At 38.8% G+C, this 15,141-nt stretch overlaps 1 protein-coding gene across 5 annotated transcripts in view; it reads right to left on the bottom strand.

Moving 5' to 3' along the window:
• Nucleotides 1-15,141, bottom strand: part of Mgam (maltase-glucoamylase) — a 154,100-nt gene that overhangs the window by 22,109 nt on the left and 116,850 nt on the right. For all 5 annotated transcript variants that reach the window (NM_001427451.1, XM_087655469.1, XM_087655470.1 and 2 more), the window contains 11 exon segments: nt 173-269; nt 512-680; nt 1,506-1,660; nt 1,895-2,095; nt 2,539-2,691; nt 5,894-6,061; nt 6,459-6,502; nt 8,709-8,797; nt 10,408-10,532; nt 14,130-14,186; nt 14,997-15,081. In NM_001427451.1, coding sequence (NP_001414380.1) covers nt 173-269; nt 512-680; nt 1,506-1,660; nt 1,895-2,095; nt 2,539-2,691; nt 5,894-6,061; nt 6,459-6,502; nt 8,709-8,797; nt 10,408-10,532; nt 14,130-14,186; nt 14,997-15,081 — 1,343 coding nt within the window.

Raw genomic sequence — 15,141 nt, 5'->3', positions numbered from 1 at the left:
TTTAGTAAACATAAGGAGTCATAAATCTCTAGGATAAAAGGAAGGCTAAGCAGGAAAAAAAAACATTACCCAGAGACGTTATTTTTGACTTAAGATGTAGCCAAATCAAAACCATTCAAAAACAATTCAAGAATGATTGGCGCACAATAAGAGGACACAGGTGTCATCCTACCCATGGCATTGCTGTTCATCAGGAGGATTCCATGGGCATTGCCGTCCTCCTCCAGCCCCATGTAGTAAGGGTGGACACCATAGGAATTCTTCTTGTACTGAGAGTAATAGGCAAAAAAGATGTTAGGAGACTGTGCATAAGAAAGAAACTCTACAAAAATTTGATTGCTAAGTTGAGTCAGCTTTCTCTGTTAAGAACAGCGGAGGAAAGGTAACTCTTAAAAATATGTCCATTTGCCTACAAGTAGAAGGACGTAATCAAGTGGCATCTGGAAAGAACCACAAGCCACACAGTATGGAGGGAGGGAGAGAATGCCAACTGCAAACACCCTTTCCTTACCCCTGGGGGCTCATCCCTGGAAAACATGCCCCATGTATGCCAGTTCATGTCTATCTTGAAGGTTGTGTGCTCAGTTTCCCCAAAGCCATAGATGTATGTGGAGGGCAGGCGGGTGGAGATGCGAATGAACATGTCATTGAAGGTGAAGCCAAGGAGCCGAGAGTCCCAGCTGCAGAGAAGAAGGGATATTTATGAAAACAGTCATCTCCCTGGTTGCTTCTAGCAGCTGTCCCTCAAACAAAACATAAATGTATTGGTATAAAACAATCTCAAGTACCCCCCATTAATGGCCCAGTGATCATCACCCACTCATCCTACTTCCATTGCTGCTGCCTTTCCAAATATCCTCTGCACAGCAAGAAACCCAAGCCATTCTCACTACCTCAACTGCTGTCACTCACACATGCCCTGGTCCTTGAGGACCCTCCTTCTGCAGGCATCCAAGACTGTGACTAAAGAGACCCCAGTGCTTGAACATCATGCTTTTTGTCTCCTCTCTATCACAAACATTACTTCTCTTCTCTTGGAACTCCATAGTGGGCTCTTCTTTCTCAAGGTTCTATTTCAAATGATACCTCTTCCTCAGAGAGACACTCAGACCACATCAGAAGCAGTGACCTCCCGGTAACTTGGTCACCCTGTCCCTTTTCCTATACAGCATGGTTACTGCCGTATTAGCTTCCTGTATATATTGTATCACTATCTATGGTAGTTTGCTGAGAACAGGTACTCATGTGCATCCAACATGAGGCTTCACCATAACATCTAAGACACTGAAGGGAGCCCTAAAATATGGTAAATGCCCCAATGTAAATGTCTTATGAATCGGGATGCTAAAAACTTCCCCCTATTCACAGATAGAAGGGAAATTACGTCCTTATGGTTCTGATCATGGACAATGTGACACTTTAAGCCAGCTGTCTTCAATAACAGTGAGCCTGGTTTAGAATGTTAAGGAAAGCAGTTCCTTGGCAGCAGACTAGGAATCACTTACATGACAGAGCCTGTACCCTTCCGACGAATTTCAATCCCAAATGGGTTCTCCTTGATGAACACATCATACGAGCGGTTGTCAGGGGTACTGGATGGAGAGCTGGGGATGTTCAGAGGGACTGGGACTTCATACCGACTGTGGTTTGGATCATAGATCTAGGCCAGAGGAAATTCATTTAAAGATACAGGTGGGAAAATAACTTCTGGTATTTTATAATACTGTTCTATAAGGGCCTCATTTCTCTCTGGATTCAGTTAAGATACAGTCTATTTTACTGCAGAAATTTAAACACAAAACTGCTTTTAAGGTTCTGTAGCCTTGACTAGCAAAGAGCATCAGGATTGGAAAGGCCCTGTCCACACCTGATAGCACACACACCCTGTGCTTACCTTAAACTGAAGCATTTCGTCCTTGTGATAGGTCACTTTCAGCTGCAGTTCATTCACGGGTGTAGAGGGGAAGGCATTGCTATAAGGTGAAGCCTTCAAGGAGATGTTGGCTGAAGCCCCATGGGAGTCATATTGAACATTGCTGACTGAGTACAGCTCATTGACAAAGTAGCAAAAGGGGACCCCAGGAGAGTTGGAAACCTGGAAAGAGTCAATATCCTAGATCAGCAGGGGAACCTGAATTATCAAATAGAAAGAATTAGAAAAGGCAACTTATATGAAGAAGGGTGTGTGTGTGTGTGTGTGTGTGTGTGTGTGTGTGTGTGTGTGTGTGTGTTTGTGTGTCTGTGTGTGTGTCTGTGTGTGTCTGTATGTGTGTCTGTGTGTGTTTGTGTGTCTGTGTGTGTGTCTGTATGTGTGTCTGTGTGTGTCTGTGTGATTTTATACATATACACATTATATCTTAATAGCTGGTGTTCAAGAAATGTACTTATTAAAAATCCCCAGTTATGCTCCAATCTTCACCAGATTCCAAAAGCAGTGCTTTCTCTCTATGACTTTGAGGCTATGCAAAAGTTTCCAGCATGTCATTTCATGAAACCTTGAGTAGTATTACTGTGCACTAACATCTTCAGCTACATTACCTCCCAGACACAGCCTCGGGCAGTGCAGTTTGCTTCAGAAGCCCCATGTTGATCCGGATAACAATCCATCTTTTCTCCATCCCTGATGCTGCCATCCCACTCCACTGTGTAGGATTCATTCAGGAGAAGTTGGATGCCTGTAATAAGTGCAACCTGTGGAGGTGAACAAGGCACAAGAAGTTTATCATCAGAAGCCCTTACACAATCTGAAAATTTAGAAAGCAAATTGGAAATAAGAACAGAGTCTCGACAATCAAGGCACATTCCTGTCTTAAAGGAGGAGAGCTGTGTATTAGATAAGAGTCTATCATCAGTAGTGGGGAAATGTCAGTCTGCTACTCCTTTAGTCTTTATTAAATGGTGCAATTAATTATTGGAATAAATAACAGTTGTGTTGTGGTCCTTTTCATTCCTTCCCTGACCCATCTGTCCCTATTTATTTTGTCACAAAAATTCTCTTCTGCTCTTCTGGCATTTCTTTCTGTACTTCTCTCCGCAAAGCAGTGTTCCTGTCAATGTGGGCACATGTAGTGTCGATCGCAGTGCCAGATTCCTGTGACAGTTAATGTTGTCTTAATGTAGCTTCCTCTACTCTGGAATCACCTGGAACATGGGTGTAGGACCATGTGTGTAGGAGATTATTTTTATTGCATTGATGGAGGAGGGGTTGTCTGTCCAGTGAGTGGTGTGATTCCTGTCTTGGATCCTGGAATGGGTAACAGTATTCATTCATCACTCTCCATCACTCTCTGCTTCCTGTTTGTGGATGTGATGTAACCAAATGGTTTAAGCTCCTGCCGTCTGGATTTTCTCACCATGATGGACCAAACCTTTTGTTTTTTAAGATTTATTTATTTATTTTATATATGTGAGTACACTGTTGCTCTCTTCAGACACACCAGAAGAGGGCATCAGATCCCACTACAGAGGATTGTGAGCCACCATGTGGTGGCTGGGAATTGAACTCAGAACCTTTGGAAGAGCAGGCAGTGCTCTGAACTGCTCGGCCATCTCTCTGTCCCCCAATGGACCAGACCTTTAAACCATGAACAAGAAAAAGTGTTTCCTTCTTTACATGCCCTGGCCATTGCATTTTATCAAAGAAAATGAGGCAGCTCTCATTCTTCTATTTCTATGAGATATTAGTCAAACTAAATGAATTTATTGAATATCAATTTAACCAATTGTAAAACTAGTGAGCGGGGGGCGGGGGGAATTACATTTCTTTCCATACCTAACACTTATCTAAGATCGTCTGCTTAAACCTTGAAATATTCTGATATCCTACTCATCAAATTAAATATTCAACATTTTCTCTAATTCTTTTTTTAAAATTTGACTCTTCTTTAAAACCTTTTCATTTTTTAGGAGGTGAAGTGACATTTTAAGGACTATCCTGACCCTCTTAGTCTCCTCCTGATCTGATACTTCCCATCTTACCAATTCTACCTCTCCACTACCATCTAACAAGGTTCGAGCACCATTGTAATACTCTGAAAATTAAATTAAGTATAAACTTCATAGTTTACCACCTAAGACTTTACACGTGCTTCCTGTGGAATAAGCTGATCTCCACTTAAAACTAAATGTTACTGATCCTACATGCGCAGGACTGTCAGGGTGATATTATGAGGATATCCTCCGTTCTTGGACTGGCTTATTCTGATATGTCAGCTTGAATGGGTTTATTTTCCTTTTATGGAAAAGTGGGGCCCACTGTGGAACATACTTCCTGGTTTGTTATTCATAAAACATATGTCTTTCTGTAGTTTTCATTTTATAATAGCAAAGCTCTTAGTTGATAATTACATTTTAATCTGTATTATAGCCGTGGCTCTGAAAAGTTCACATTAAGTTCACGGTCAGCACCTGGGCAAATGTTTCCTTCTTCCTCCCTCCTCACTCAGTTTTACCCCTGCCATCCTCTTTTTACTATGTTTCCTTTCTGCTTATTTTGTTTTGCCTTTTTCTCTCTCCTAGAATAGGGACACCTTGATAGAACTAAGTAGCTTCTTGCAATCATGAGAGAAGAAAGGACATCAGTCCTTAGAACCTTCAGCTACTAATGTATGCTAACAACCCTCATCTAATACCAACAGAAGGACAAAAATGTTTGCCCTTTGGGGATTTCTTGCCAGGGTCAACTAATGAATTTCACACCATCTTTATAGATCCATCTCCCACCCTTCATAGAAAGCTGCGCCCAGCAATTTTACTAAGCTTTGGACAGCAGCAAAAGTAAAACCAACCATAGACCTGAATACATGTTATCAAAACAAAACTTCAGACATGACAACATGCCATTGCTCTAGAAGGAGAAACTGGCTTATTTTCCCCAAAATTGGTAAAACCTTCATACATGCCAACTCAGCAGTCCCACTATGTGTGCTCAGTATTACTGAGAGGGGATTTCTCCTTTTTGTAATGCATGAAGGAATGCAACATAATTCTGCCAGGTGAATTATTTTGTTGTCATCTAATTCAATACCCCAAATCATTTGGAAAGCATCTTCAATTTCTTTATCTTAAATATGTCATCAGAGTGTATGTGTGTGTTAGAGTTAGAATCTTGATACTGAAGAAAGAAAGGGAGAAAGCATTAGAACTTAAAAAGAAAAATTAATGTATTAGGCCTCAGCACTGGCCAATAGCTCTCAGAACTGCATTCATCTGACCTGACCTCCACTTTCCTATCTGTGATATTCATGTTCATATGTGTGTATGTGCATGTATAACACACAGACAAATAAATATATGTGTGTCTACATGTCTGTGTATGTCTGTGTATATATGTATGTGTGTTGGATAAGGTCGTATCACTTTCCGGTGAAGAATTATCTTGTTATCATCTTATCCAATACATAATAATCATTTGGGTAGGATCTTCAAATTCTTTTGTCTTAAATATGTCATTTAAGTGTATATGTGTGTTGGAGTGTGTATGTGTGTATTTTATATGTATATATATATATGGCTTTTATATATATGAGACATATATGTGACTTACATGTGACTTATTTGTATGTGTATTATCTACATGCAAATTATATATGTGTGTATATGATAATAAAGTTAGTAAGAGAGCAGAACTCTTGAGAGGCAATAGGAGCCAGTTTGGGAATACAACAAAACAAAAACATAAACATCTGCCCTTGTTCTCCTTGCCCCAGCAGCTCCTTGACTCATTCCATCTCAGACATGTCACCATATGTCCCACATGCCACCATAGTTCCTAATAGTCTAACTTATCCACCAGACCTCAGAGGTGCATTTATCCTTTAAGAACCACAGCAACTTTGACAAAAAGAATCACCATAATGCCAATTTGAAAAACCTCAAAAAAATAAAGACTTACCTTCATGTTTGGATCATAACTGACTTGAGGAGACATCTGATTTACCATACCATTGTGTTTCACTGTAACATTGTAAAGTGCCTGTGTTCCAAAAATTTTAATCTCCTGAAATGTTAAGTTATCAGGATCCGTGTAGGTTGATTTTGAAGTGCTCACATCCAAGCGGTTCTGAAATACGTCAAGCAGAATTACACACACATGAATGAACTGAGGTTCTGTAGGCCCTCAAATGCCACATCCTAGAGCAGACAGGAAAGCCTCTGAGTAGAGATCATCAACTAACATATGCTTAGGAGGAAAACTGAGGACATGCAGACAGATCTTTTACTTAACTATAGAAAGACATTGGCTGCATAAAACTCTATTGGAAAATACTACTTGCTTTGATTTTGAATGTTATTGTCTCCTTTAGATAGCATGAGTAATTACTGGGAATTAAGTCATAAACAGGAATCTGTATATACACAGCCATTGCAGCAAATGTAGTCACAAACATACCCATGCCAATAAATACAAACAGATAAAAGCCTACACTTCAGATCCCTAAAAGAATTTTTCTACTTACTTGAGTGACTGAAAATTTACACAGAATGTTATTGGTTGTGAGATCTGAAAACAAAAGAGAGATGAGTCAGCCTAGCATAGCCAATTGCAGGAAGTCAAATTTATGTCCTCTCCTTAAAGTTGACAGTCGATTTCAAACACCAAAGAGGTATGTCTCTTATGACAGATGAATCTAGTACTACTACTTCTTCATTCATTCATTGATCAGTGCAAACAAGTTATTTGTGTTTTCTGCCTACTGGCAATAATGCTACAATGAACATAGAGTACAGATTTTCTTTGGCAAGTTCACTTCATAGACACACATATATGTGTGTTGAGAAGTGGGATGATTGTATCATAAAGTCATTTTATTTTCAACTTTGTTTTACAATGGCTAGACCAACTTCTATTTCCACAAAAGGATGTCAGTGGACCCTCTGGGTTTCTGCACTAATTCTTGTTATAAGTTAATTATTTCATACTGCAAAATGTGGGTGATACCTCATTATAATATTTTATTTAAATCTGAATTTATTGCTAGTGCTCACCATTTTCTCATGTTTCTGTGTGTGTCCTCTCTGAAAGAATATCTATTAAGACATTTTTCCTATTTTAAAATCACATTATGATTCCCTTGATTTCAATTTTAAGAGTACTTCTTATGTCTTCACATTGACTATTTTGTCAGATACATAATTTGCTCCATTTTTCCCTTCTTTGTAAGCTGCCTTTGAAAACTATCTTTTTTCCCTTCTCCTGTATAGAAGACTTCAAGGTGTATGTAGTATGTCATTGGCTTTGTCTATGAAGACCAGTGACAAAGAATATTTTCCCTATTGTTTTCCTAGAAGACTTATTTATGCTCAGTGCTTAACTTGAAATCTTGGATACATTTTACAATTGTGAATATATGGACAGTACCTAGAAGTCCATGAGTAGGTAGTAAGAAAAGAAGTGATGAGACATGTACAACATAGAGTCTTCCGCAAGTGAGACCATAGAAATGCTGTATCATGTGACCTTGCATGAGCCTAAGGCACATCATATTAAATGAAGAGAGCTAGGCACAAAGAGAAGAACTTAGCCGTCACATTGATATGTGAATTAAACAAAAATGTTTTAGAAACAGCGCAAGGAATTGTTGCTAAGGGACAGGCGAGTAACAAAGCCACTTGATAGGCAGAGACATTGGGTTATATGAGCATGTTCCAGGAAGAAAATGTATGGCATGGGTGAAAGTGGATGTCTTTATTATTGATCATGTTGATGATAATCAATCAGTAAATGATTTATATGTTGAAGACATTTGTAAAGAAAATATCTTATGTTTGTATGGATATGACACCTGTCAATAATAAATATGATGTCCCATGGCTTAGGCAGGAAATAAGGAGGTGGAATATCTGGGAGGAGAGAGAATCGGAGAGCTCATCAGGAGATTCAACCAGGAAGATATGATGAAATGATGAGACGGACACATGGTTCTTAAGCACAGGTAACCACTAATGTGGCAGAATATAGGTTAAAATAAATGGATTTTCTTCAGTTATGGCTTTAGTTAGAGAAGAGCCAAGCCATATGGCCAATGTGTTTGTAAATATATTTTGAGTCTGAGTCTTATTTCTGGGAGCATGGGCCTGGGAGGAAGAACCAGGACTAACTTCTTTAGATGTTGAGTCTGCTCAAACTTTTTCAATCCGTTCTTTTTAAATGAAACTAAGACTTTTAAAACTGCATCTTGGGAATGACAATATTTTGAATGAAGTATACAAGTCCAAGCCATGTTTTTCCTTTCTCTGTGCTATTATCACCTTGCAAAGACTCTCCAAATGTTTCCAAAGCAAGTGTTCCCTGGGACTGTACTTTCTAAACTGGGGTCACAAGATCATTACTGCACAGCAACTGATGTGTATTAAAGCACTGATTTATACATACATAGATAGTAGAAATGTGTGTGCTCACCACCAATATTGGTCCCCCAGAATTTGGAGATAATATACATTTCAGAGCTAAAGCACCAGTCATGAAACTGTGTCCCTTAACGGTCTGTTAAGAGTCAAACCAACAAAAGAATTTGGGTGGAGGGTATGTTCTCCTTCAACCTATGGTTCATCTATCAGTATGACCAGAAGCACGTGGTTTTTGCTTTTTCTGGGCTGCTGTTACTAGGAAGCCTGGTAAGATGTCATCCTCAGGTGAATGACCAGCAGGAGTAAAGGGACAGAGCCTGGTTATGTCTGCAATGGCCACACCCTCTCAAGTCACTCACCCTTCGACTGCCCATCATCCCAGAATAGCTCTCCCCTTGCTTCTTTGTTCTCATCCAGAGCAATGATAAGACCAAGAGGATTCTTCCGACTGTGGGGAACAGATTCACACAAGACACAAATTTTTAGAGTTCAAAGGATTTTACCAAACATTTGCATCAGATTCCAAATGAGAAAGATAATAGTCAGTCACACATAACTCTTGCTTTAGAGATGAAAGGAGAATATCATAAGTGTCTTCCTCCAATAAAATTTTACAAAATAAAGTATTTTAAACATCTTTGAAGAACTTAAGCATGTAAGCCTTGGAGTTTTTGAACCACCACCATAATTAACATTAAAATTGCAGCTCCATTTACAAAATGGGTCATTAAGAGAGGAACAAAATCCTATGCAATGTTGCTATAATCCTGGGCATTTTAGACATCCTATTTCAGAAGAAATCTCATTGATTTAAAAGTTAAATCTATATGTGTCAATGATGAGAAATGAATAAATAGAAAAATAGAGGCAAATAGACTAGGGATATGATGAGATCACTCAATGCTAAAGCACCTGTCTAGCTAGTATGTTCTACATCCTGGTCCTTAGGCCAAGTTTCATAGAAGCAAACTTAGGTACTGGAAAACAAATGATTGCACTAGAGAGTAGAATCTTTGGGGCATTGAAAGCGACCTTTATAATTAACATATTGAAAAAGATAGGATTATCAAAGTCAACTTAAAAATCACATTCTCATAGGCATGGGCATTATTTTCTTGGAGGGTTTAGACTTTTAACTAGGAAAGAACAAGAGTTTAATTTTTGAAGCAGAAATTCAGTATCTGCACAAATTGATCTGAAACTGCTTATTTGACAGAGAAAGGAGGAGGATGCAGGGAGAAGAGTAATGCTATTTAGTTATTTTCTCATAAGAGGGACTAAGTTGACTAAAGAAGTGAGGAAGTTTCAAAAGAAAAGGCAGTTCTGAAGCCCCCTAAGAAATCCCTCTCTATTAAAACCTACTAGAATTAAACTTTGAAACATATGAGGGTTCCAATAAGTAATTCTTCTGTAGAGATAGAATTATAATTTTGTACGTGAAGATGAGAAAAAGTCAGTAGTTCAGAAAAAGTGGGAGAGAGGAGTTTGTGTTGTTAAAATCCAATTACAAATTTTAAAAAGTGCTCAGTTAGTGATAAGAAACAAAAAAACTTGGTTTGTAAGAGCAGAGTCAACTGAAGCCAAGTCTAGGGCAGAGATGCTGTGAGGCATTAGTGGACAACTACAAATAGGTAATCAGGCTATGTCAGGTAGGAAGAGTACTGAGTGAGAGTGCACAGAATTGAGCCTTTTCAAGTCATGAGACTTACAATGTGAAAACGGCAACAGCCCTAAGAGAGCCAGGAATACTGACCACCCCAATTGTCACTTTATCCTCAAAGCTAAGGTGAATAAGAAGAAAGAGGAAAGTCTTTCAAAGTCCAGCAGGGTGCCCTTCTCTCTGAAGATCACGTAGGGAAATCCAAGAGCAGAGTATAGCGACAACACACACACACACACACACACACACACACACACACACACACAATCAACCCACAACATAAATCTGACAAAGGAAATAGGTAAAATATAAAACTGATACTGGAAAGATGACTGACTCTTATGACAAAAGAGTGAGCTCAGAGGTGTGCAAAGTAGAACCACATTCTCCTTATTCACCTTAAGTGAGTGTTCAGGGCAGGTCGTTGCCAGGGCAGGATGTAGCCCCCACGGACATGAAGATTGATATGCTCAAGAGGGGCTGATAAAGTCCTCCACTCTCCTGTTGAATTGATATTTTCACCCTGGTGTCAAAAGGAGGAAAAATGATGAAGGAAGCACACACTTCTCCCTGATCAACACACTCCACCCACCTCCATAAAACCGGTCCTTGGTCATCACCATCCGTTGCAAACCTATTTCCTCCTTTGGTCATTCACTCACTGCTGCACGAAGACTGGTTGTGCTTCTCTACATCTCCAGAAGAGTCCCTGCTCTTTGCAGGATCTCATATAGACATCCAAACACCCTCACTATATACCCTGTTTCTAAGGCAAGATGGTATTGGACAATATCAGTATTTATTTCTTGCTGACTGGAGTCCCTTTTTCTAACCCCCCCCCCACCCCAAAGATCCTAATACCTTTGATACATGCTCCATTGCAAAGATCAGTGTGAGCAGACTTATTTACATATTAGTTTCTTGAGTTGAATTTTTCTGTCTTACACTTAACTCCTTTGTCTGCCCCCATGTGTAAAAGATGCCCATTCATTTGAGTCATAACCAAAAATCCTTTCACTTTTCTTAACCACAGCAGGGCTTCAGAATGCAGGTACTTTTTCAAATTTTTTTCTTTTATTGAAAAAGTTTTTTCACACACTATATTCTAATCATGTTTTCTCCTCTCTCTATTCCTCCAAGTTCCTCCCCACCTCATCCTATCCAGACCCATCACTTTTCTGTCTCTCCTTATAAAAAAGACATCTAAGCAATTGTAACATAAAATAAAATAAAGCAAAACCAAGAAAATTAGGATTGGACAAAACAAAGAAACAGAACGAAGAGTCCAAGAAAAGGCAGAAGAAGCTGATATAGATGAAGCATCCCACTCATTCACACATTCCAGAATACCATAAAAACAGAAAAACCAGAAGCCATAATTTATGCCCAATAGCTATTAGGTAATACATACATACATGCATACATATATACATACATACGTACATACACACACATGACATTATGAGAAAAGGAACCTCCAAAGATGTTGGGTCCATTTTCTGTGGACCATCTACTTCTGGGTGTGCAACCTACCCTGAAGAGTAAATTGTTTCCCTAGTAAGCCTCCCTTGAAGAAAACTTCTTTCTCATTTGAAAATGGTTAGCAAAAATAGCTTCTGAGTTAGAAATTAGGGCATATGTCCACTGATCCTTTTAGCTCTAACATACATTGGTCAGTGCAGTCACCATTAACAATTAGGTTTGAAAGTTCTTTTGTATTATGCTACTCTATAATATGTGTGTATATCTCTCTCTGTGTACATGTGTAAGCACATGAGTGTGTGTATTGTAGATATGTATTCATATGCGTACATATGTGTACACATGTGTGTATGGCTATATATCAGTGGTTCTCAACCTTCCTAATGCTGCAACCCTTTAATATATTTCCTCATGTTATAGTGACCTCCAGTTGTAAAATTATTTTTGTTGATACTTCATAACTATAATTTTGCTACTGTTATGAATCATAATGTAAATATCTGTGTTTTCTGATGGTCTTAGGTGACCCCTGTGAAAGGATGGACACCCCCCCAAGGGGTCTTGACCCACAGGTTATAAACTGATGCTGTATATTGTCAGAAGCCATCTTGGAAAGGCTAAAGAAATGCAAGTGTATTTTCTGGAGATGGCCCAGTGTTTTGTAAGGCTGTGATGGGTGAGCTCTAAAAATACATAGTCCTTAGACACTTCATTCTAGAAATGCTTTTTACTGCTGATATGCCTTTTCTGTCACTATTATATACCCTAATGATTCCTAGGCATTAGCCCATCCTTTTGGGAAGATTTTCTGTAGATCATCATGAAGATGTATTCTCATATAATAACACTGCGTAGACAAATTAATGCTTTCATAATCTCTAATAAAGAATTTATAAAATTCTTAAATTTATATGAGTAATTTCAAGGCCTCTAAATGCTACAATTAGAGCTCTGTAAATCTTCATCTGTCAGAGGCTAACAGCACTTGAATAAGAAAGCCGGCTTGGGGCAAATTTATGATAAGGAAAAATATTCCTTCTAGGTTAGCTGTGAGACTACACTATCTGGAAACTAAAAGTCACAAAATGGGAATGGACAATTTATTGAAAGGGCAAGGGCAAAAAGTAAAATATTGACTGGTTTGTCTAAACAAAACTTCAAAATAATAAGACACTAGGCAGATGATTTGTTTACTGACAAACCATGCTGACTAGTGACATAAAAGTTACTGCTTTTTAAATTTATACCGCTATAAACTTAAGCGTCTGAAAGATAGATGATGAATATTCAGTCAAGTACCAGTCTTAATGGAAAGACATGGAAACATTTCTGCTATAACTCTCTCATCGTCATGAACTATTTTCCTGAACTTGCTATGAACTTATGGAACAAAAAGATGTGTGGGAAACCATGTGATCAATTATCCTGAGAAAGTCTAAGAACTAAGAATGGCAACAAAATGAGGCTGCCGCTTTCTTCAGCTTCATCCAGAGTGAGTGAGTGGCAAGGCCAAAGGTCATCAGTCTTTGGCCTTTATCCAATGCTGTGTCGCACCTCTGTAACTGTGCCCCTAAGGCTGGTGCTTGACTTCAGCATTATATGAACTTTTATATGTGCATTAGTGTGTGTGTTTGAGATCATGTGTCTGTGTTTGTATGTATAAATGTGTTCATATTTGTGTACATGGCTATATATGAATTGTATATGTGCATTAGTCTCCTCTCCCTCTCTTCTTCCTCCCTCTGTGTGTGTGTGTCTGTGTGTGTGTGTGTGTGTGTGTGTGTGTGCATGTGCACACACGCATGCACGCACGCACAGGCCTGATTGCTCTAGTCATCATTCTCTCCACTTTGTTTGTTTTGAGACAAGATCTGTCACTGAACCTGGAGATGTTGATTGGCCATGCTGGCTAAATCCTCTTATCTCTGCCTCTTTATCAATAAGACCAGTCATGGGATAAATGTCCTGACTCAACAGTTTTCTGCAAAAGCTGTACAGTCTTTGCACAGCTATAGGACTATAAAAATTTCATGTATCTGTTTGCACATTGCAACATGTCATTTGAGACAACTTGAATCCTTGATCCCTGGCCATGGTCACTTTTACTTGGTCCCAAATAAATGATGCCATATTCTTTTTTTGAAGTAATATCTGTGTTTTCACCAACAGTACCATATCTCACCTGTCATAACTAATCATACGGAGGAATTCTTTGAACATCTGTGCAACAGCAGCAGACATTTAGGAATACAGGAGGGAAAAGATCTCTATAGGGACATACTCATGTAAGCATAAATGTGATCAAACATCACACTATTAAGTGCTTTCTGGTGTCAGAAAAAGAGATTTTTATTGTGTTCACCACCTAGCTAGCAATGATGTAAAGAGAGATATGCTTACATCAAGCCAGGCACAAGATGACAAGATTACATGTTTCTCTAAAGCAGTAACTACTAGTGCATGCCTAATCTAAAGAGGAAGTAAGAAAATTTAGCTCACAATGGTTGAGTTGACTCATGCCAGACTGCAGCTAGTGATTTTCAGAGTCAGAATTTGTTATGGTGTCATATGAGTCTGTCATAATCAAAGATGTTGAATTCTAACACTGCCATGTTTTATAAACATTTAGCAAACTTACCGTGTAGTAGTCATACCAGAGGGCTCTGGGGAAATATGATCTGATGTTTCGGGCATCCTGAAATTAAACACAGACCAGGTATGGGTATTGCAATCTCAGACAGAGTAAATAACTTGCAATGTACCTTTCCATAAAACAATAGAGCTGAAATTGGACACCATTATCTCAGCTTCCTAAATATCACCGATGCCGAGAACTCCTGTACTCTTCCCTAATTTCCAAGGGTGGAAATGGCCAACAAAAACTAGAACCTTCACTAAAGACTTTGAGGAACAGGATCTCAAAGAAAGTGACCACCCCTTGCTTAAAGACTTATCTGTCCTCTTTCTAAAAACACAATGCCCAAGGTTATGTATAAAGCAGAAACAAATCTGCAAGGTTCAAAAGTATTTCAAGGTGTTTTAATTAGCTTTTCTGTTTAGATATATGCTTGCCTAGATAAGAAAGAGTAAAAAAATGTCTCTTGGTGTGTGTATAACTACATAGAGAAGTAAGTAAAGCACTACTCAGCCACAAGGTGGCACGCACTGCTGCTAGCAGTTCTGAGTACTTTGGCTAAACATGATAGAAGTTATAGAAAATCTTTACACTATTTTCAATATGTGATTCTACAGGTTTCATTTTAATCAGTGGCAAAACAATCATGTTTAAATAAACTATGGAACAGTATTCTCTATTGACTGATGTAAAGAAGGATTTGAAGGCAGAAAATTCAAAACACAGAATTCTACTCTGAAAAAAAAAAAACGTTGAGACAAACATAAACCAAGGAACTCTGTTTGAAGACCCATCACGTGCCTCACTTCTCCATATTTACTCAGCCTATCACTTGGGAATCCTCCAGTTCTCAGAGGCCTCCATACTCACAGGTTCTAGCACAGGGCTGACTAGGAAAGCTGGGCCCAGCAGGAACTGTTTGTCTATACTCCAGGTCTCCCGGTCTGACACAAATCTGGAAAGGAAATTGAAGGTGTCACAATCAGACCTGAGTAGGATTTTGGCTTACTGTCCT

The sequence above is a fragment of the Rattus norvegicus genome, chromosome 4 (genome assembly GCF_021556685.1).
Source record: "Rattus norvegicus strain SHRSP/BbbUtx chromosome 4, alternate assembly SHRSP_T2T, whole genome shotgun sequence".
Taxonomy (NCBI): Eukaryota; Metazoa; Chordata; class Mammalia; order Rodentia; family Muridae; genus Rattus; species Rattus norvegicus.
The sequence above is the reverse complement of the archived record's forward strand: the minus strand, read 5'-3'. Positions and strand labels throughout refer to the sequence as shown.